This window comes from Phoca vitulina, unplaced genomic scaffold (genome assembly GCF_004348235.1).
Source record: "Phoca vitulina isolate PV1807 unplaced genomic scaffold, GSC_HSeal_1.0 scaffold7, whole genome shotgun sequence".
Classification (NCBI taxonomy): Eukaryota; Metazoa; Chordata; class Mammalia; order Carnivora; family Phocidae; genus Phoca; species Phoca vitulina.
In genome coordinates, this window is record NW_022589710.1 from 29381945 (window position 1) to 29406561 (window position 24617).

The 24617-nt window shown below is 40.7% G+C and overlaps 1 protein-coding gene across 3 annotated transcripts in view; it reads left to right on the top strand.

Moving 5' to 3' along the window:
• Positions 1–24617, top strand: part of PELI2 (pellino E3 ubiquitin protein ligase family member 2) — a 193394-nt gene that overhangs the window by 46200 nt on the left and 122577 nt on the right. For all 3 annotated transcript variants that reach the window (XM_032405176.1, XM_032405177.1, XM_032405178.1), the window contains exon 2: positions 3929–4058. In XM_032405176.1, the coding sequence (XP_032261067.1) occupies positions 3929–4058 (130 nt within the window). The remainder of the gene's footprint in view (positions 1–3928; positions 4059–24617) is intronic.

The following is a 24617-nucleotide window of genomic DNA, read 5'->3' on the forward strand; positions in this document are numbered from 1 at the left end:
TCAGAGTGAGACCCAGGGTCAGGGGCTGGCTTGTGTTTACTTGTTGGAGATGGATAAGTTCCCCAATGACCTGGTCTTTTCCAGATCATGGTAGCACATTTTTGTCTTATGAACTGGCCTTTTAACTGCTTGAACACTGTGAATTCTGTCTCCAGTGAACAGCTTTCTCCTGTTCCTGGGCCTTCTGCCTGTGACTAAGAAGGGGTGAGAAGGGGTTATTTCTTTAAATGGTTGCATTTTCTAGGGTCTGTCCTTGCCTTCTGGTCCTTGACTTCTTTATTTTGCACTTTCTTGGGCATATCTTATTTACACTCATGATTTCAGCTGCCACACTTGTAGCGTAAAAGCACCTGGACTGTAAGTTCTCTCACCTCCCACATGGCTTTCCCTGGATATCCCCGTAATTCCTGTTCTGCTTCCTAATACTGCCCCCTCGCCCCCCAGCCGAGGCCAGAAGCCCGTATGCCATTACCTTTCTCTGTCCCTCCACCCTGTGCAGCCAAACAAGTCCCCAGGTACTATTGATAGTGGTCTTCAAAACCATGGCTGCAAGTGTGCATCCCTGTGCCGCTCTGACACCTACTCCTGGAGCCCTGCACCAGAACTCCAGACTTGGAAACTCACGAGACTTAGGCGTGCATCATTTGGTATAGCGTCCCTGGAGATTCTGAGGCTTACCTGGCACTGAAAACAACGCTCTGAAATGTTCATCTCATCTTCTGACACCTTTCCTCGCTGCTTTGGTTTAGGCTGTTAACGTTTCCTGCAGCTGTCAGGACCAGTTACCACTGACGACGTGGCTCAAGACAGCAGAATGGATTCTCACGGTTCTGGAGGCCTCCATTCTGGAACCACAGTGCTACCAAGGCCGTGCTGTTGCTGGGGGCCCTAGGGGGCGGGTCCTTCCTTGTCTCTTCCCATTTCTGGTGGCTGCAGGCATTCCTTGGTTCGTGATTGTCCAATTCCAGTTTCTGCCTCTCTGTTCACATGGGCCTGTGTGTCTCTTACAAAGACCCTTGTTACTGGATTTAGAACCCTCCAGTAACCTAGGATGATTTCATCTCCAGAGCTTTAACTACATCTGCAAAGACCCTTTTCCCAAAGGATCTGGGACATGGACCTATCTATTTGGGGTCCACCATTCAACCCAATACACTTCCCTATGGTTCGGCTAGTTGTCCCGTCTGATGATCTTGACTCTAATCTGGCTGTCCATCCTGCGCCATGCTGTCTCAGCATTTACTTTATGTCCAATCATGTTAGTCCTTTGCATAAATCTTACCGGCTCCCTATTCTCCGAAAAAGCCATGCCCTCATGGAACGCCAGGCTCTTGTCACCTGGCCCTTGCCTCTTACCCTCAGGCCTGCTACTTCTCTTGCCTTGAACCTGATGCTCTCACAGTACTGAACTACCGACACTCCTTGCCTTTGTATGTACTATTGCCCTGTATTCCCATTTAGTCTGGTTCACATTTTGAGACCATTCACACATTGTCTCTTCCATGAAGCCCTCCCTGATGCTTCTTCCCACGAGCTTTGTGCAGTAGTCCATTTTGTTGCATACAGGTCTTATCACACTTGTTCTTATGCCTTTCTCTGCTCTTAAGTGGAGAGATCTGAAGACCAGGAAGCCGATATTCATCACTGTAGTTCTAGGACTTGGCATTTTTAAGATTGAATGAATGGCCATGTAGCTTCACCTAATTAGAAACTTGTCTCATTGTGACACTTGTTTTCGCACCATCACCTTAATTATTTTCAATAGGATTTTTCACCAATCACTGTTTAGCTGTGTTGAGTGAGTAGGTAATCCGTATGTAGATGGCATAGTGTTTGCTTAACCTGCAGTATCTTCTTCTATGCTCAGGTCACTTAAAACGTTTCTGCATATGTTAAGGTGGTACTAATTTTCGTGCCCCCCCCTTTATATTAGATAGGACTTTGGGGTTGTAGGTAGCAGAAACCAACTTGAGTTAGCCAAAACTAAAGAGGATGTCATGAACAAGGGTCAGAGTACAACAGGGCCAATAGCAGCCCTGAGCCTCTTCTTTGTTTCTGGCCACTGGTCTCTGTTCATCTGCTTCGTTCCTCACTTCTCTGCTGCTGCATCATGTGACAGGTTGGGACATTCGCACAGTTGGTGCACTTACGTCGTACATCTCTGGCCATCCCCAGACACTGGCTGGTTTTTCCTCTGTCCCAATTTTGTGTTTTCCACTATGAGCATGTCCTTGGCCAATGTGGGCCAGATGTCCACCCCCAGCCATTCAGCTACAGTGTGGTGGGGAGGATGCTGGCCTGGCCATTTCATTCAGACATGGTCCTGGGGTTCACCTGAGGCCATTAAGGGATGGGTTCCTGAGAAGGGTGTGTAGTCATGAGTCGATCCCTAAAAGGCATCTGACACCCTCTTGCTGCATTAGATCTTCTCAACCTGCAGTATGTCACGGAAAGATGGGACAGGGAGCTGGGGAGACGTGAGAGGCTCAGGAAACCCTGCCAGATCTCTGTGGGGAAACGTTCCTCTAAACTGTTGAGAGTCCTAGCTTTAATTGATTTACATATGTTTCTCATAGAATGTTCATCTTGATTTAAGTGATTTGGAAATATATTAAAACAAAGTAGGTTTATGATGGTGGTTTACTCACGGATGCTTTCATTATAGTAGCAATCACAAATAATGTGTAAGAAAACAGTGCATGTTTTGATCTTGCCTCAGAAAGAAGAGACTTGAAATAAATCATCTCTGTATTCTAGAGACACTTTTATGTAGCTGATGTTCCTTTGTGATGGAAATGGAACAGATTAAAAACACAGCAGGAATAACTTTAAGTGATAATTTAAATCCATTGTCAAACTGTAGCTACTGAATTATAAAACAAAAAAAATTCTTTGTTCTGACTTTTACTGTTCATGAGCCTGAGGGCCCTTCTGCCATACTGCCCACCACGTTTTGGGTGTGGCTCAACGGGAGGCAAAGGCAGGACTTTCAAGTTGAAAAGAACTTCTCCCAAGAAGGGGATGGAGAATAGTCCTGTCAGCGTGGCGGCAGGAGACATTGGTCAGAACACACAGGGACCCATTAAATCCAGAGTTAGAAATACAATTGAAAATTAAAAAAAAAAAAAAAAAAAAGAACAGGGCGCCTGGGTGGCAAATGTGGTCCTGCATTTCTTTTAAACACTGGTATTAGCTTAAGGTACTAATGTGGGAAATCAGCATTAAGGACTTTGTTTTTTTTCCAGATGACTTTTTAAGTTATTTGACAGTTTGGACTAAAACTTTTTTTTTTTTTTTTTTACTTCTGGGCCTCTTTATGGGCAACCTTCTTGTGAAGTCCTGTTTTATGTTTTAATTATCACAAGGTATTTTTGCTCACCTGACAGTTTAAAGGTTCAAATAGAAATGAGAATGACTGTGGAGAATTCAGAAATTTTAAGACTGCAACTAACTAAATTTGGTCTTCTTACAAATAAAGATCCTAAAGACATTAACGTGATTTGGGAGTGAGAGATGAGGTTTAATTAGTATGCTATTTTCTAACTAGTTCATTTAAAAATATTTCTTGAGTGTTTCTCTGGGGTCCATTAGAACAACACTTGCTAAATTGAGCCAGCACTAATCCAGCCTCTGCAGAATTCTCATTTGCTTATTTATACTGTCTCTTTCCAAAAAGATTTGAAGAGTCTGACTTTATAGAATAGGAAACCTATAATTACTTTGTACATCACTCTTAAATTAAGTTTCTGGAAGTGATTTGAATTTCATTACAGCTGAAGTTGGTTTTGCAGCCCATTCTTTCTGTGGGGTGTTTAGTGGGCGATTTTTTTTTTTTTTAATAATCATCCCTGTCTTTTTCTTATTCCATCTTTTTTTTTTTTTTAACTTAAAAAGTCTACAAATAAATGAACTTTCATCTTTTTTATAGGTATAATGGTGCTTTACCTAATGGAGACCGAGGCCGGAGGAAAAGCAGATTTGCTCTCTATAAGCGGCCAAAGGCGAATGGAGTCAAACCCAGCACAGTCCATGTGATATCCACGCCACAGGCCTCCAAGGTAGGTGGCTCCTGAGGAGTTGGGAAGGCCTTGGCAAGTGGTGACTTGTGGTCACTTCTTGTCTTTGGCTGCTCTTTTTTTTTTTTCTTTCCAGTTGCTTTTTTTTTTTTTTTCCTCTTGGTCGGACAGTTTTTCAATCATTGAGGGTAGGTAGATTTTCTTTGGGAAGGGCTGTCCTGTGCTTTGTATGTGGAGCCACATCCCTGGCTTTGACCCATTAGATGCCAATAGCACGTCATCCCCACCCCCAACTACCACTGCTGTTGGGACAACCAAACAAGACTCCAAACACTGCCACATGGCCCCTGAGTGGTGGGGTGGGCAAACCCGCCCCTCCTGCCCCCCCCCCATGATGGACCACTGATTGGGATATAGTGGAACCAACATATATCAATTTAGAACAGTTGTGGTTGAAAGATAAATGATGTTCTTTATCCTAAAGAGTTTTTGTATTAAGTCTTAGTAGAACCTCATTAAGATTTGTTATTTTCCTTCTGTTTATTGAGTAGTAGTTTTCATATAATCTGCATGTACAGGGAATTGAATTTGGGTGATTATTAGAAAGACTGGAAGTAAACAGAGCTAAGTGCCACAAGAAGTTTACTACATCTCCTCTCATAGGTTTGAAATATATAAAACGTTAATTTTTAGGACTACTTTATTTTCTGATGTATAAATGGGGGAAAAACCTGAGTTTCCATTCTGGTTGACATGTTCCATCTATTTAGATAGGGCAGTTTTCTAATTAAATAAATTAGCATGTAATATAGTTTCCTTTTCTATAAAAATTACGTTCCCCTGAAATATTTCATATGGTGCATTGGCTATACATGTTTATCTTAATGGGTTTGGACCATCTGGAATAAATAAGCCTTGATTCCCATTTTTACTGAAAACCCATAGTTCAAAGGGAAATGAATAGCTTCAAGGAAGCATGCATGGTATTTATGTTCCGTCCTAGAAACTGATGACCTTGGTTAATGTTTTTATTAAAAAAAAGCTCCTGTTGCTGTTTCTGAAGCCGTGACATGGGAAAAGTTTGCTAGAATGTACCAATGAAAGTTGTCTTGTATTAATGAGGGAATGGTTAGATCCAAAAATATCAAACACCAAGGAAACAGGAAAGATTAATATTTAGCAGCCCAGTTTTTGGCTAGAGAAAGGGAAATAAAGTAAGTTCTAGGAAGGGAAGGACGCTTGATAGGGAAAACAAAGGAAATGAGCTTTACAAAAGATTCTGAGAAGAGGGGAAGTGAAGTAACAATCTTGGAAGGTTAAGGAAGTAGGAGAAATATCTTATAGTCGAAAAATATTTGGAGGTTACCAAGACAAAAGTTTTTAAGCATGTGATCAGTGCCAAAAATGTTCTGATATTATAGACCTGGTCCTCACATTTGTCCGTGGGTTGGCATTCGTCTTTCCTTCCTCTAGCTTTGTGCCTTTATTTTCCTTAAGCTGAGATTTGATATTGATACAATGGCTTCAGATATTTAAGAACATTTTTATAGAAACCTTTGACTACTCAGGCTTCGTGTTGTGATAGAATATGAAATACAGCTGGAATTTGAAGTAGATCTTCTGGTAGTTCCTACCAGAAGATCAGTGGCTTTTCCTTGTTCGTTACCCACCTCCGTCGGCTCCAATTTTAGCTTTTTATAAAACTTTAACCTTTTATACCTAGATTTTACCTGAAGTCCTTTAAATTCTAAAACTTTTGGTCTCAATCTGTGTTTATGGTCTACATTACTAGTTAGGGGAATTGGTCTTTGGTCTTGTAACCTGGGAAAAACCTATATTCTCAGGGCCTCGGTTTCCTTCTCTACAAAACGAATGAGTTGGCTGTAGACAGGAGCCATGCTGAGTCAGGCAAGATACTCTGGTTATAAGCAACACATGATTCTGTGCTTGAAAAAAAAAAGGCAAAAATGGAGAAATTATTTAAGATTATAGGGTAAGAACAGCTCAGAGAGGAGAACCAGACTATCAGCAGGGGTTAATACGGACATTCTTTTTTTTTTTTTTTTTTTTTAAAGATTTTAATTTATTTATTTGACAGAGAGAGAATGAGAGAGAAAGCACATGAGAGGGGGAGGGTCAGAGGGAGAAGCAGACTCCCTGCCGAGCAGGGAGCCCGATGCGGGACTCGATCCCGGGACTCCAGGATCATGACCTGAGCCGAAGGCAGTCGCTTAACCAACTGAGCCACCCAGGCGCCCCAAATACGGACATTCTTGAAAGAGTGTTGTAAAATGACTTGGCTCTACCTTCTGTCTCTCTTTGAGGTTTTTAATTGTCAGGAAAGGGACTCTAGTAGGCCTGGCCGGGGTCAATCAACTATGACCAGACACACTTACTGTGAGCGAATCAAGTAGCCCTTACTGCCTTTTCCTTCTGCATCTTACTCCTCCTGGTACCTTGTACATCGAGGGCCTCCTGCACAGGACTCCACCCTACCTGAGCCTAGCACCTCGGTCTCAAATTCCTCACTCCTTCTGTTCCCACTCCTGGTCAGCTGTGTCTTTCCCCTCCTGTTCTACCTGCTCTGTTGACCCCCAGACAAAGTCTCTTAGACATTTAACCTTTCCTTCAAATGTTTCTCCTCCTGCCTCACCTGAACTGAATGCTGATTTTTCCTCCCCACCGGTATAGTCTTTTTCCTCTCTTCTCCCCCCCCCAATCTTTCCAGTTTATGGAACTAGAATGATTTCATTCTGCTTCCATTTCAGTCTGTTCTTTAACCCTGCATTATTGATGTAAGCTGCCTCTCCCCCTGCATCTCTTGACCTCACTGACCTGCACTCCACTCTTTTGCATATTTCAGTGATTGTGTACCTCATCGCATCTGTTTCCCCTAACCTGTGTTAAACCATACATTGGCATCTGTGGGTTATAATACTTTAACTCTTCCAATTTGACTGTCCCTTCACTTTTCCCACTTACATAGTGTACCTTAGAGTCCATTGTCACTTGAAAGTGACCATACTCTCCAGTACATTCTACTTGTATATACACAGCTTTCTTATCTAATCTTAAGACCTCTACCCCTTCAGCCTGTCCTTGGCTCGTTGTTAGCCCACTTGGGTTTTCCAGTTATGTGCTGACTTCACCCTGGATTCCTTTTCTCTGGTGCCTGTTGGCACCCCTCTTGGTGAGTCCCTGCCTCCAGGCCCGTCCCAGGCCCTGCTGGCCTGTTTTTACTTCTTTCTTGCTCACCCCATTTCCTGTCCGAATGCCAGGGTATGTGGTGTACTTGGCAAAAGCTATTGGACCTGAATCAGCCGTGGTTTGTCTGCTCTGAAATTTCTGATTCTGCAATATGGGTAGTGAAAGGGTCCTCTTTGATTTGGACTTGTAAACGGGAGACCTAGAAGGGCAGGTGTGGTTACCATTGTTAGTCAGAAGGCCAAGTGCTGATATTCTATGTTGTTTCTTCCCTCTGCCGGGCAACCCCCTTGTGGATAGTAGTCGCTGCTGGAAAATGGGGCCTCTTAGTCTTCCGTGCATGCCCCTGTCCACGCGAAGTCCGAGGAGGACAGCAAGGACGTGCCATTGTTGTGTCATCTCGGTTTTGTATACTCGCTCCTTGTGTGCGTATTTGCTCTTGAGATAGCAGTACTCAGATATTTCACTTAGTTCATAATTGTTTAAAGAAAACCTAAAATAAAACCTTGTTTTACTTTTGGCAGTTCTGTTACATAGACATAGGGCATTTAGCAATTTATTCACCATTCATTTATTCAACAAATATTTATCTAGCACTTTTCTGTGGCCAAGCGTCATGCTAGGGATTGGATCTACTGCAGTGTGCAGACCTTGTCTGCATAGAGCGAATTGTCTAGTGAGGAGGCAAACAGTAAATTCTCATGTGAATACATGCTTAACTGCACGTTGTGAGAAGTGCAGGGCAGGAAAAGACGATGGAGCTGTGATAACAGGGGTGGAGGGGGGAGCCTGGATGGGGTAGACAGGGCAGGACCTCTGAGGGCACTTGAGCTTCGAGGTGAGGGGTCAGGAGGAGTTAGGAGAGCAGAGCGATCTGGAACAGAGATTCAGGGTTTTTTCTAAAAGGAAACATTGAAGGGTGTTAAGTAGAGGACGTGGCATAATTAGACTGAGAATTTAAGTCATTTTTTGTTTGGTCATTTCCATTTAAGGCTGTGGGGCAACTGTTGTTCTCCTAACCAGTAAATAGGATGGCGGTGGTGATGGTGACTATTTTGGTAGCAACATGGTTTAAATTTAGCGACATCACTGCGGGGAAAACTCTTCATCATGGTTTTCCCTTGTAGGCTGTGCTTTATTGAAATCTCCTTTTTTGGGCATTTTTACTTTTTAAAAGTGACAGGCTATCCCTTTGTTCCAGTTGGCATATTTCAGAATGGAAAATATCCGTGGTCTTGGAGTGACAGTTTAAAGAGAAGTCAGAACCGTTTAATGTGATCGTTGCCACCAGGACCACTCTTGAGCTGTTGGCGCTGCAATGGCTTTCCTGGTTACTGACACTCTTCTTTATCAATGAATAATACAGTAGCAATTGAGATGGGGTAATATAAACTTCAACGTAAACTCATTAGTTCAAGCTGATTTGGTAGGCTGTAGTGGGGTCTGCTTTGGAAGTATTGTCTGTCCAGCAGTGGGTGGTCTGTCTGTCTGCTGCATGGCTATTCAGAAGCTGCAGCCTTCGGTGCTTTAGGAAACTCCTGTTTATCATTATCCTCAGACTGTTTAATGCAGCTTTTAAGTAGGTTTTGTTTTTTTTTTACTTTGTTTTCTTTCATTGTTAATGGACTGTAATTCTTGGGTTAGTGGTATCTGGTGTTCTGATGTTTATAAGTTCCAGAAATTCGTTTTATTATAAAGGGGCAACAAAGTTTGGATAAGTCTTGTCCTTGTAGACACCATAAACATGAATATTCTGAATCTGGCAGAAAAAAAATTAGTAATAAACTGCAGCCCACAGTATCTTTGGGTCCTGTACAGGAATACCAACCTAAGATAATTTGTATTTATAGAATGGAATCCATCTTAATGATTTTAACAAGATATAAACCCAAACAACCTAAACTTATGCCTCGAGGAACTAGAAATGGAACAACAAACTAAGCCCAAAGTTAGGAGAAGGGAGGAAATACCAAAGATCAGAGCAGGAACAAATGGAGAGGGGAAAAAAGACAATAGAAAAGATCAACGAAACTAAGAGCTGGTTTTTTGAAAATATAAAGATGAATCTTTAGACTCACCAAGAAAACAGGGCTCAAAATTAGACATTACAGGGCACCTGGGTGGCTCAGTTGGTTAAGCGACTGCCTTCGGCTCAGGTCATGATCCTGGAGTCCCAGGATCGAGTCCCACATCAGGCTCCCTGCTCAGCAGGGAGTCTGCTTCTCCCTCTGACCCTCCTCCCTCTCATGCTCTCTGTCTCTCATTGTCTCTCTCGCAAATAAATAAAATCTTAAAAAAAAAAAAAATTAGACATTACAATTGCTACCACAGAAATAAAAAGGATCATAAGAAATTACTCGGAACAATCATAGGCCAACAGATTGATCAGTGTAGAAGAAATGGATAAATTCCTAGAAACATACAACCTACTGAGTCATGAGGAAATAGAAAATCTGAACAGACCAACTACTAGTAAGGAGATTGTTTAGGGGTTTGATTGCTAATTGAAAGTACAGGACCAGAAGCCTTCACTGGTGAATTCTACCAAGCATTTAAATAAGAATTAATAGGAGTTCTTATCAAATTCTTCCCAAAAAATTGGAGAGGGAATACTTTGAAACTCTTTTTACAAGGCCAGCATTACCCTGATACCAAAACCAGACAAGGACAGTACAAGAGAAGAAAATTGCATGCCAATATCTTTGATTGAACATAGATGTAAAAATTCTTCAAGTATCAACAAACCAAATTCAACAGTACAATAAAAGGATCATACACCATGATGAAGTGGGATTTATTCCTGGGATGCACGAATGATTCAACATCTGCAAATCAATGTGATATACTACATTAACAATATGAGAGTAAGAGTCATATGATCATCTCAGTAGATTAAGGAAAAACACCCAGAATTCAACATCCATTTATGATTAAAAATGTTCAACAAACCGGGTAGAGAAGAAATGTACCTCAACATAATAAAGGCTGTATGTGACAAGCCCACAGCTAATCTCATAGTCAACGGTGAAAAACTGAAAGCTTTTTCTCTAAGATCAGGAACAAGACCAGGATGCCCACTCTGGCCACTTTTGTTCAATATAGTACTAGAAGTCCTAGGCAGAATAGTTAGGCAAGAAAAAGAACTAGTCATCCAAATTGGGAAGGAAGAAGTAAAGTAGTCTATTTGCAGATGACATATTATTATGTATAGAAAACCCAGAAGACAACACCAAAAAAAACTGTGAGACGAATTCAGTAAAGTTGAAAGATACAAAATCAGTATCCAAAAATCAGTAACAAACTCAAAACGATCTCATTTACAATTGCATCAGAAAGAATAAAATAGGAATAAGTTTAACCAGGGAGGTGAAAGATGGGTCCAGTGAAAACTATATGATGCTGATGGAAGAAACTGAAGACACAAATAAATGGAAAGATCATTATTCTTCTAGTTGATGAGCATAAACTAACATGGATGTCCATACTACCCAAAGCAATCTACAGATTCAATGCGGTACCTATCAAAATTCCAATGGTATTTTTCAGAGAAGTAGAATAAACAATCTGAAAGCATGTATGGAACCACCCAAGAACCTGAATAGCCAAGGCAATCTTGAAGAGGAAGAACAAAGCTGGAGGCATCATGCTCTCTGATGTCAAACTGTATCACAAACTTTATAGTAATCAAAACAGGATGGCATTGCCATAAAAACCTACCCCTAGGTCAGTGGAACAGAATAGAGAGCCCAGAAATAAACCCACACATATACGGTCTATTTAATTACAAAGGAGCCAAGAGTAATCAAAGGGGGAAAGACAGTCTCTTCAATAAATGGCATTGGAAAAACTGGACATCCACATGCAAAAGAATGAAACTGGTCCCCGGTCTTACACCATACACAAAAAAACAGCATAAAGTCGATTAAAGGCTTGAACGTAAGACCTCAAACTATAAAACTCCTAGAATAAAATAAAGGGAATGAGCTCTTTGACGTAGGTCTGGCAATGATTGATTTCTTGACACCAAAAGCAAAGGCAACGAAAGCAAAAATAAACAAGTGGGACTACACCAAACTAAAAAACCTGCACCGCAAAGGAAATGGGCAACAAGATGAAAAGGCAACCTCAAGAATAGGAGAAATAGGATTTTCAAATCCTATATCTGATAAGGAGTTAATATCCAAAATCTGTGAGGATTAAAACTCAATAAAAATCGTCTGACTTGGGCGCCTGGGTGGCTCATTTGGTTAAGCGACTGCCTTCGGCTCAGGTCATGATCCTGGAGTCCCTGGATCGAGTCCCGCATCGGGCTCCCTGCTCAGCGGGGAGTCTGCTTCTCCCTCTGACCCTCCCCCCTCTCATGTACTCGCTCTCTCTCATTCTCTCTCTCTCAAATAAAAATAAATAAAATCTTTGAAGAAAAAAAAAATCATCTGACTTAAAAATGGGCAGAGGTTCTGAACAGACCTTTTTCCAAAGAAGACGTCCACATGGCCAACAGGTATGTAAAAAGGTGCTCAGGGACACTAATGATCAAGGAAATGCAAATCAAAACCACAATAAAATATCACCTCATGCCTGTTAAAATGGATGTCATCAAAAAGACAAGAGATATGTTGGCAAAGATACGGAGAAATGGGAACTCTCATGCACTGTTGATGGGAATGTAAATTGGTGCAGCCACTGTGGAAAACCGTATGGAGGTTCCTCAAACTAAACACAGAACTACTCTCTGATCCAGCAGTCCCGCTTTTGAGTGTATATCCAAAGGAGGTGAAAACCGCATCTCCAAGAGCTACCTGCACTCCCATGTTCTTTGTACTCCTCTTTACAATAGCCAAAATATGGGATCAACCTAAGTGCCTATCAGCAGTTTGAATGGTTTATAAAAATGTGGTACATAGTTGACTCTTGAACAACGTGGGTGTTAGGAGTACCAACCACCCCCCCGACCAGCCACACAGTTGAAAATTTTCATAAAAGTTTTGACTCCCCCAAAACTTTACTAATAGCCTACTCTTAACTGGAAGACTTACTGATAAGGTAAACAGTCATTTAACACCTAGGCTGTATGTTCTATATGTTATATACTGTATTCTTAAAAGTAAAGCTGGAGAAAAGAAAAGGTTAAGAAAATCCTAAGGAAGAGAAACTACGTTTACAGTACTACCATATAAAAGAAATCTGTGTAAGTGGGCCCACACAGCTCAAGCCTATGTTGAAGTGTCAACCGTGTATGTATATACAGTATGATACTGTTTAGCCACGAGAAGGGACATCCTGCCATTTATGACAACATAGATGAACCTGGAGGGCATTATGCTAAGTGAAATATGTCAGAGAGATAAATACTATTTATCACTTATATCTGGAATCTAAAAACCTGAACCCCTGGAAACAGACTGGAATGATGGTACCAGGGGCCAAAGGATTGAGGATACGGGGAGATGCTGGTCAAAGTATACATACACTTAAAAACCTCCAGTTACAATTTAAATAACGTTTGGCGATCTTGTGTACAGCATGGTGATCATAGTTAATAAAACTGTCTTATATACTTGAAAGTGAAGAGTAGATCTGAAATGTTCTCACCTCAAAAAAGAAATGGTAATTATGTGACACTATGGGGGCATCAGCTAGGGATATGGTGGTAGTCATTTTGCAATATAGAAGCGTACCAAGTTAACATACCACGTGCCTTAAATTTAATGTTATATGTCAAATACATCTCAAAGCTGGAACACATACAAACCTGTTTCAAAAAAAAATTTGAAATAACTTCCAAAAACATTTTATCAAAGAGTATTGTTAAAGCAAAGGAAAAAAGAAAAGGTTACTTGAAATACCAACAACATACTGCATAGTTTAAAATAATTTTCTGATTTAGTATTTATTGAGACTTCAAAAAAATAACTCTTATCTGAATGCAGCGTGGCAGTTTAGAGTTACAGTCTGGATTGTTGCAAAACATATATTAGATGAGAGAACAACTTCTTGGAAAGCTTGTAAATCAGGGCAGTAAAATTCCAGTCGTTATTGACAAAGCTGCAACCATTTCACATGGAAGTGGTTTAACAATTTACTTAAAATACAATATTCAAGACTTTGAAGATAGCTGATGGTTTTTGATTTCATGGCGCTGGAAGGAACAAAGTCTGAAATATATTAAACTTTACTGTCACTCAAGAAAAATGGTTTCAGGGAGCTGGGCAGCTTGTGGCATTATTGATGCAAACTGAGTTTGGAAATCAAAGACCTGAATATTCACTTTAATAGAAACTGTGAGATGGCATTTAGATGATTAAATACTTCAAGAGATTTGGCTTTATTACATGCTATTCTAACCATTCTTCTTTGGTTTTAGGAGAAAAAAAATTTCAATTATTAAAATGGATAGATTTATTTGACAAATGGGTGGTAACATATATAAAACCAAATGCAGAAAACTGTGATAGAGAAGCAGAGAATATTGGAGAAACAAATTTGAAATAAAGCAAAATATTCCAGGAGAAAAACTATTAAATTATCCAAGTTACATGAGAATACTTATTTGATAACAAATCTGAAGAATATAACAACTGACTTCCTTTTAATTAATTAACCTTTGGAGTTTGACCACCTGGTGTTTTCAAAGCACATAGATCGAAGGTGAATAAAATTTTGTAAAAGTAAGCTAAATAATTGAATAGGACAGTCCAATAAGTGGTTTTCATGGCTTAGGTAAGGATAGAAATACTGAATATAAAAATTGTAATATTGGGGCTAGAAAAATATTGAACTGAATGGATGCTAGTTCAACAGAATGTAGTAGATTTACCATGAGCAACGTTATGTTACAGGAAAATATAAGACTCCATTTACTCCTTGGCTTTCAATTAAATGGGGGAAGTTACTGGAAGAGTTTGGTTTGTCATAGGAAATCCTAGCTCAGACATTGCTTAGATGTGACCTTTACATCAAGTAAAGGATCACACCAGTAATATCTAGCAATTAACAGACGACTTGGAAATATATTAGCATGATTTGGTGAATGATTGGCGCTCTCACTTGCATGACTGGGGAACAATTTTACACTGTCTATAGTTCATATTATCCCAGACCATGGAATGTTTTAAAATTTTTGACTTATACACTTAAGTTATTATAATTCTGTTTGTTAAATATTAGCACTCCTGACATGAATAATTCTTATAAATCTCTCTAGGTGATTACCTCATTTTGTTTTACATAGTAGGAGTTTTAACATCAAGAATTAGTTATTAACTGCTGTATTTCTATATATTTTGACTAACCAATGCTTTTATGGTTTTCTAAGTTTTTTGACGGTTTTGCCATTGCAGATAGTGTAAGTTTAGTAATTTGTGAGCTGTTCTTTCCCTTTTTTGGTTTAGCTTTGACTTCTGTTCACAAAGTAAACAGTAGCTTTTCTTATTTAAGTACACTTTCTTTCAAATCCCCTAAATGTTGACATCTCTACTGCTGTGTGTAGGCTAGACAGTTTGACTTGTACCAGTTGAAGATCTCAAACAATAATTGTTTATCACCATTTCTCCGTTTAGATTTGTGTGAGAGGCTTAAAGGTAGGTTTTAAGATATTTTATACTATTCTTAAAATTAAACTTTGAGGTATGATTCACAGTGAATAATCCCAGAAAGTTGAAGTTGATTAGAGTATCACATTTGCTATTAACGTAGTTTGGCACTAACATTTTTGTTTTCTCTAATCCTTCTAACATACCTTTTTATCAGTTCAAGCACCAACAACGAATGGAGTTTTTTTTTTGTGTGTACAAAATCATCACAAGGTCATTGCTGCTGTCTTTTCTGTTCATTGATATTTAATCTAAATCTCTGCTGTGCGGAATGGGCAGAAGAATTACTGTTTTCTCCCAAAAGATATTTGTGTCTTTTATGTACTTATGATGTGGTTGGCAGCGTAATGCTCCCTCCCCACCAAAGATGCCCATGCCTTAATGTCTGGGACCTGTGAATACCTTATCTCACATGGCAGAGGGGACTTTGCAGATGGAATTGAAGTCATGGAACTTAGAATAGGGGAGTTACGTTGGGCCCACCCCAGTAGTCTGTGATAATCACAAGAGTCCTTAAAAGTGGAAGAGGACGGTAGAAGACTCACAGAAATGTGCAGGAAGAAGGGGGGAGGGAAGTTTGAAGCACGAGCAGGACTACACCTGCTATTCCTTGCTTTGAAGTTGGAGGCAGGGGCTGGGAGCCAAGGACTAGGGGCTGCCTCTAGAAGCTGAGAACAGCTCTGGCAGGCAGCAGCAAGGAAACCAGGACCTCTGCCCTATTGTCCACATGGAACTCAGTTCTGCTAACAAGCAATGTCCCTGGAAGCCATCTTACCTGGAGCCTCGTAGAAGAACACGACCCCGCTGTCCCCTCGATTTCAGCCTCCTGAGGCTTGGGCAGAGAAACCAGCCAAGCTGTGGACCAGCAGGTCTGCGAGATAACAAATCTGTGTTTGGAGCTGCTACGTTTTGTGGTAATTTATTACAGTAGCGTGAGAAAACTTATATGTATGCTACTGTGGGAAACTAAATACAAAGTACCTTGTTTTACGGAGCAGCCCGTGACCTTGTATTGGGGGAAATGCAAGGCTGGGGAGGCCATCATGGAAAAGAGGTTTTTGTTTCTTTCCTTTAGTTCTCTTGGGTCCAGAATGCTGGAGCAGCTTGTTGGAAAGCTTGACTCCAGCACTCAACAACTTAATTATCAGTGTAATTATCTGCTTTCCTGATATATAATCATTTTACTATTGACTTGATTCACATATTAGTTGGAAAAATCCTATTTAATTTGTGTTGTCCTTAAAGCACACTTCTATTAACAAGGTGCTTTTAACATGTCAGTGTGGGAGAATACTTGTATTTATACTTAAAATTATGCCATTACTCAGACTTATTTGAATTATGCCTGATTCGGGCACTTATACCCATCCTGTCTTTCCATGGAGGAAGAGCATCTTCTGCCTGTAACTTCCTTTTTTAAAAACATGGAACGTGAAATTTGGAAGGAACCTTCTGCCCTCTGACTCCTCATTTTACCCACAGGGGACTCGAAGTTCCGAGAAGCCCAGTAAGCGGTCTCAGGTCACCCAGCCAGATGGGGTGCCCAGGACCCAGGAATATCAGTCTGTTGCTGCAGCTAGCAGGTGGAGAGTGCTCTAAAGGACAGGAACCAAGCTGGATATTCTGCTCCTGATTCTCTGACCTCCTAGGAGTGTGGCTTGGAAAGTCCATTTATTTCTGAACTAGGAATGCTGTAATGATAAAATAAATGAATATGGTATTTGTTAGTAAAAGTGGAAGTTGCTTTGGCAACTTAAGGATTATCAGCACTGTCAGGACAAGCTGTCCAGTCTGGAATCAGCTCTCTCCAGAGAGCGCCGTCTCTACAAAGGCACCACGGTGGAGGCTTGCATTTAGTAGCCGGTTTGTTTGAAGTGGTACTTACAACAGCAAGTAGTAAAAGCGACATCGAAATAAATCCTGTGCAGCTGAAAAGAAGTCATGACCTTGGAGGGAGGGTCACAGAGGTATCATGGACTGTCTTCAATTTGCGGCTGGCCTCTTTTGTCACACTTTTGCCTTTCACATTGCAGTGTGCTGTTGACCTTCTCTTTTGTGAAAAAGTACTTCAGGCCCTTTGAAGTCCTGTGCTGCTGACTGATGCACAGAGAAACCTACTTACAAGCGCTTTATTGATCACACCCATGTCAGCGGCAAGGCGTGAATACGTGGCTTTAGGAAACTTAGGGTTTTTTCTTACCAGAGTTGCCTTAATGGGCGCTTAGTGGAGTCCAGTTGCATTAGCTCTCCGATGGGTAAGCTCGTTCTGGCTTGGATCTTTATCCTTACTTTGCTGCCAGAGGAGCCCTGTGGGAGTGGCTCTGTCTTCTCTGTGTTGCAGCCTGACGTTCAAGTTAAATTCCCTGGGTGGCCCTGTTTTCCCTCACCTACACCTTTGACATTCTCATTTCTTAGAATGTGCTCTAGCCTTGAATACTAACCTATAGTCCCACCATCCTCTGAAACATGGCCCAGATGTCCTTTCCCCTAGGAACTCTCTCTGATACCCTTCACTCCTAGCCTCAGTGAAAAGTCCTATTGTGGACTAAGTTCAAAAGTGTGTGTGTGTGTGTGTGTGTGTGTGTGTGTCTCCACGGGAGTTCTACGCTGTGTTAGAGTTGTCGGTGTTCTGTCTTGTCATGCTGGAAAGCAAGTCCCTTGAAGGCAGGGGTGGTCTGTCCTGTCTATTCCAAGAGCCCAGCCCAGGTTGCTGAATGAGTAGTCAAGTGCTGTGGCCTCCTTGGGCACGGGGTGGGACAGCTGCTTGTTCTAATGGGTCACTAACTAATGTGTTCTGTAAACCCACAAGCACATGCACAGGTCCGTTTATATTTCAGGCACATTTAGTAAACTAAAAATTTGGTTTCCAAATTTTCTCTCTCATAAATAATGTGATAACTTGCTCTGTACGAAATTTGTGTTAATTTCCGATCCTTTTTTTCCTTCCAATCTCAGGAACCACATACTTGAGAGTTTTAGGAAGAAAGTTTTGGTTTTTTTTAATATTTAATTTTTTCTAAGTTCAATTGGCCAGCATACAGTACGTCATTTTTTTTTATGTTCAGTTAGCCAGAGTATAGTACATAAGTTTTTGTTGTAGTGTTCAATGATTCATTAGTTGCGTATAACACCCAGTGCTCATCCCGACACGTGCCCTCCCTAATACCCATCACCCGGCTACACCATCTCCCCACCCCCCTCCCTCTGTAACCCTTCAACAGATGAATGGATAAAGAAGATGTGGTCCATATGGAATGGAATATTACTCAGCCATCAGAAAGGATGAATACCCACCGTTTGCATCAACATGGATGGAACCGGAGGGGATTATGCTAAGTGAAGTAAGTCAAGCAGAGAAAGACAATTATCATATGGCTTCACTCATATGTGGAACGTAAGGAATAGCATGGAGGACCACAGGGGAAGGGAAAGAAAACTGAATGGGAAGAAATGAGAGAGGGAGACAAAGCATGAGACTGTTTTTTGGGGGGTCTTTTTTGGTTTTTTTAGTTTATTTATCTATTCATTTAAGTAATCTCTACACCCAATGTGAGGCTCGAACTCATGACTCTTGAGATCTAGTCACATGCTCCTCCGACCAAGCCAGCCAGGTGCCCCATTAATAAGCTTTATAAACTATGAGAATGAGAATGGAATTAAAGTGTGGGCTTTAGAGTTTCGACTTCCTGAATTCCTAGTTTCCCCCATTCACTACCTGGAGACTCACTTGGGCAAAATACTTTTCTGTAGCTCACTTTCCAATTTTTTATAAAACAGATTTAGGTCCGTATAGGCCAACTTATCCTGCAGTAACAAACAACTCCTCAATCTCCATGGGTTTTTGGCAGCCCAGTGTACTTAGTATTCATATTGCATGGCCATTGTGGATTAGCACAAGGGAAGGGTTCATCATGGGAATTCAGGGATCCAGATAGAGGGGGCATCTTGACTTCTATTTCAAGGATTGTGGGGGGACGTAAGCAAATATAGCTTTTTTAAAACTTCTGCCTAGAGGTGACCTACTTGGATTTCACTGGCCAAAGCAAGTCTTAGGGCTGACTGAGTTCAAATGTTGGGTTGCATAATCCTTTTGCAGAGAGAGGCATCAAAGATTTGCAGATGGTCGTGCAGTCTGCCTCCAGGTTGTGGCTCAGGAAGGGAAATACTTGGAATGTATCACATACAGCTAGCACATGGTAGCAGTTGATGAATGTGAGCTCATGTTAGAGATTGGTTTCTCTGGAAAGTATTAACTGTCTGTTATAAGAAGATATAAATGGGCTTAGGATAGGATGACACCTAGCATCCAGAGTAAATTATTGGCAATTTGATTGTATATGTTAAAAAAATTTTTTCTTTAAAATGCACTGACTAAAAAAACTACAGCTTCATGATTTGATTATAGGTTTTCTCTGTAAACTTCACAATTTAAATTTATCATTTTTTGAAAGGAGGTAAACACTTTATTTTTTTATGTTATGTTAGTCCCCATACAGTACATCATTAGTTTTTGATGTAGTGTTCCATGATTCATTGTTTGTGTATAACACCCAGTGCTCACTGCAATACGTGCCCTCCTTAATACCCATCACCGGGCTCACCCATCCCCTCACCCTCCTCCCCTCTAGAACCCTCAGTTTGTTTCCCATAGTCCATAGTCTCTCATGGTTTGTCTCCCCCTCTGAATCCCCCACCTTCATTTTTCCCTTCCTTCTCGTAATGTCCTCCGTGCTATTCCTTATGTTCCACATATGAGTGCACCCATATGATAATTGTCTTTCTCTGCTTGACTTACAGAGCACAGTAACAAAGGGTTAATGAGTAGTTTTTGAATTATCAACCCCACTAACCTTGAAGATCAGTGTATTTCCTTACCGGAAAATGTACTCAGAACATTTTGATAAGCCATTCTTAGGTGAAAATGCATCTGTCCCGAATCCGTTTTGGTTCCTCACGCAATCTTCAGACTGCCAACATTCGTTTCATTCTTTGCTTTTCGAACAAAGGAGTAGTTCTGTATTTTTTCGGTGTAGAGTTAAACCTTTGTTTCACATGAATCATTTAGGTTAGAAAACCCCTTTTAAGTCTTTCCATAGTGTCTGGTTGACACTAACATGAATATCAGTTTTTTTTTCCCCCCAACACTTAAAAAAATTATTGTACTCTGCAATCTTGTATCATAAACCCAAGAATACTATTTTTAAATTTCTAAATACCACTGATACATAGGTTTTATGAGCGAGGTAGAACAAATGTTAGGAGAATGGGAATTGTGGTAAGCAGATCTTATCTAGTTTTTTAAGAAAAGACTTTCTCTAGGGTACACAAATCATAAGTATAGAGTTTGATGGATTTTCATTAAGTGAACACACTTATTTAAGCAGCACCCAGGAGACCCCACTGTTTTCTCTCCTAGTCACCACACACTGTTGCAGCCTAACCCTGTAGCCTGGTTTTCTGTTGTACTATATAGAAATTGGATCTGTAGTGTGCACATTTTTTATTTCTTTCATTAGCATGATGTTTATGAGTGAAATATCCCACATTGGATAGGTTTGTTCATTGCTATACAGTATTTCATTGTATGAATATTCATTCTCTTATTCAGTATGCATTAAAGTATTAATCACACTAAAATTTCAGTAAAGTTTTTGTAAATTAAAGTTTTTTTTTAAAACTGTTTCAGTCTCAGGTGTGAAATCAAAATAAACAGAATAGCTACTAACATCCACAGCAGAAGGTTGCAGCAGTTGAAAACGTAACCACCTGTCGCCCAAGTCAGAAATGCATTCTCACACTGGAAATAGGTTAGCCTGCTGAAACAGTAATGATCTTACAGAATTGGATATTTGGGGGAAGAATTCTAATTTTATACAAAAATTTGAATGTTATGATGTGTTGTTTTCCCCTCCTAAAAAAAAAAAGAAAAAATATCTATTGTAACATAGGGCCTGTATACCAAATTCTCCTCCGTTTTCACATTTGCCCCTCTGAGGGGTGTCGCTGGGACCCAGGAGGACCTTCTCTCTCTTGCTGCCCCCGCCCCTTCCACGCCTGTGACGTTACACAGACAACGTGAATTCCTCCTGGAGTCACTACCCCACTGTAACCTTCAAAATGTGGCAACCCAAACTGTAATCTTGAGAACTGCTCTACTTGAGCTGTGATACAAAATCAGGGTTTTTTTTGGTTTTTTGTTTGTTTTTTAATAAGTTCTGACTCTGGTTGCTCTTTTTTTTTTCTTTTAAAAGAATATAGCCTGTTTATTTTTGTTTAATGGGAAAGTATTTTTGTTTGCTCTTGAAACACTGAACAAAGGTTTTAAAGCAAATTTGCTGAATTTTCTCCCACCTAGTGCTTTATTACGCTGATGTATTTCTAGTTTTGTGTGTTTCTTCTTTTTTAAAATTCTGTAACTGGGGGGCGCCTGGGTGGCTCAGTCGGTTAAGCATCTGCCTTCAGCTCAGGTCATGATCCCAGAGTCCCGGGATCGAGCCCCGCATCGGGCTCCCTGCTCCGCGGGGAGCCTTCTTCTCCCTCTGCCCTTCACCCACTCGTGCTCTCTTTCTCACTCTCGCTCTCTCTCAAATAAATAAATAAAATCTTTAAATAAAATAAAATAAAAGTCTGTAACTGTGAAAAGGGAATTTTATTTTGTGCATACATCAGAGCGGCAAGATAAATTTTCTTGATTCTAAATTCAGTAACCCTAAGTTGGTGTGTTGGAAGTATACTTCATTGAAGTATAGTTACAAAATGTCACTTTAGTTTCAGGTGTCCAACATAGTGATTCAACAAGTTCATGCCTTACGCTATGCACACCACAAGTGTAGCTACCATCTGCCCCGTTACCTCGCTATTACAGTATTGCTGACTGTAATTCCTGTGCTCTTTTATTCCCATGACTTATTCATTCCATGACTGGAAATGTGTGCCTCCCACTCCCCTTCACCCATTTTGCCTATCGCCCAACCCCTTCCTCTCTGGCAGCCATTAGTTCTTTGTATTTATGGGTCTATTTCTGCTGCTTGTTTGTTTTTTAGATTTCACATACAAATGAAATCATGGTATTTGTCTTTCTCTGTCTTATTTCACTTGGCATAATACCCTCTAGGTCCATCCATGTTGTCACAAATGGCAAGATAGCATTCTTTTTTTATGGCCGAGTAATATTCCATTGTGTGAGTGTGTGTGTGTGTGTGTGTGTGTGTACACATATATACACACCACATGTTCTGTATCCATTCATCTAGCGATGGACACTTCAGTTGCTTCCATATCTTGGCTGTTGTAAATAATGCTGCAGTAAACATAGGGACACATATCTCTTCGAATTATTGTCCTTGTTTTCTTTGGGTAAATGCCTAGTGGTAGAATTACTAGATCATATGGTAATTCTGTTCATTTTTTGAGGAACCTCCATACTGTTTTCCACAGTGGCTCTACCGATTTGTATTCCCACCGACAGTGCACAAGGGTTCCTTTTTCCTCCACATCCTCACCAATACTTTTTTCATGTATCTCTGATTTTAGCCATTCTGCTAGGTGTAAGAGGATACCTCATTGGGTTTCCATTTGCATTTCCCTGATTAGTGATGTTAAACATCTTTTCATGTGCTTGTTTGTCATCTGCATGTCTTCTTTGGAAAAATGTCTATTCAGGTCCTTTGCCCATTTTTTAAATTGGGTTGTGTTTTTGGTGTTGAGTTGTAACGGTTCTTTATATATTTTGGGTATTCACCCTTTTTTGGATATATCATTTGCAAATGTCTTCTCTCATTCAGTAGGTTGCTTTTTGGTTTTGTTGATGGTTTCCTTTGCTGTACAAAGCTTGTGTGTGTGTGTCTGTGTGTGTGTAGTCCCAGTGGTTTATTTTGCTTTTGTTTCCCTTGCCTTAGGGAGACCTATTTAGAAAAATGCTGCTAAGGCCAGTGTTAAAGATTGGTACCCATGTTTTCTTCTAGGATTTTTATGGTTTCATGTCTTATATTTAGGTCTTTAATCCATTTTGAGTTTATTGTGTGTCGTATGAGAAATTGGTTCAGTTTCATTTGTTTTTCATGTTGCTGTCCCTATTTCTCCAGCATCATTTATTGAAGAGCTGGTCTTTTTCCCCCACTGTATATTCTTGCCTTCTTTGTTGATCAGTTGACCATATAAGTGTGGGTTTATTTCTGGCCTGTCTGTTCTCTTCATCTAGTGTCTCTTTTTGTGCCAATACCATACTGTTTTGGTTACTACAGTTTTGTAGTGTACCTTGAAATCTGGGATTGTCATATCTCCAGCTTTGTTCTTCTTAAGATCGCTTTGGTTACATAGGGTTTTCTGTGGTTCTGTATAAGCTCTAGTACTCTAGTTCTGTGACAGATACGGGTATTTTGACAGGGCTTGCATTGAGTCTGTAGGTTGCTGTGGGTAGTATGGACATTTTAACAATATTCTTACAATCTGTGAGCATAGAATATCTTTTCATTTGCGCCATCTTCATCATCAGTGTTTTATAGTTTTCGGAGTACAGGTCCTTTACCTCTTTGGTTAAGTTTATTCCTAGGTATTCTTTTTGGAGCAGCTGTAAATGGAATTGCCGATTTCTCTCTGCTACTTTGTTATTAGTGTGGAGAAACACAACCACCTTCTGTGTTTCTGGTCCTTCATTCTTTACACTGAATCAGATTAACAGTGGTTAATTAAACAGTGGTAAAAGGGAAAAGATTAAGAAGTTTATGAATCCTACTTTAGATTAGGGTTTCTTGAGCTCAGCACTACTGACAGTTTGGCCAGATTATTCTTTGTTGTGAAGCAGTGCCATACATTGTAGAATGTTCAGCGGCATCCTTGGCCTCTGGCCACTTGGTGCCAAAAGCACCCCTGCTCCAGAACTGTCTCCAGACATTGCTGATGTTCTTTTGGAGGGAGGGACGACCCTAGTGAGGACCACTGACTCAGACTCCTGAGTCGGGTCAGTATGTTATCTGGTTCAGAGTGCAGGCTCTGGAGTTAGAGTCCTGTGCTTGATAGCCCAGTTCTTCTTTGGCCAAGCGACGACTACGCTGTCCCTCAGTTTTCTCATCTTGTAAGTGATGGAAAATAATATTCAACTCCTAGGTTGGAGTAAGGGAGTTTATACATGTAAAGTTCTTGGCGTTGAGAATGGCACCTGGCATACTGTAAATGCTGAGTAAATGTTAACCATGATTATTATGGTTACTGCTTATAAGAACATTGGGTATCCTATTACATCGTTCTTTCCTTTCCTTCCTTCTATTGCTTGTTTTTTCATTGTGTCACAGAATGGCGAACTAAGGGGAAATCATAACTGAGTAAGGGTTTCAGCAAATTAATCCCTTTTTTAAAAGCTGTATCTCCGTGTGCTGTGGCTGGCAGGCAGTGTGGCGGTGAATTGATACCAGCCTTTTCTGACCAGTTCTCTTTCCTTCAGCGATCGTGTACCGCTTTGCAGAAACCGGTGCTCAAAGTCAGGCTTGGTGGAGGTAGAGGGGGGTGCTTTGCACATTGACTGTCTCTGGCCTGGATTAAGAACTGCTCTCAGTTCTGGTCTCTGTCCTAAGCCTCTCTCTTGCTCACGTCGGAAACACAGTGAGACCTTCTGTCCCCAGAATGGAGTGTGGTGGAAAGCCTTCCAGAGGGGCGCCTGGGGGACTTAGTCCGTTAAGCGTCTGTCTTCAGCTCAGGTCATGATCCCAGGGTCCTGGGATCGAGCCCCGCATCGGGCTCCTTGCTCAGTGGGGGGAGTCTGCTTCTCTCTCTACCTCCCCCTGCTTGTGCTCGTGCTCTCTCGCTCTCT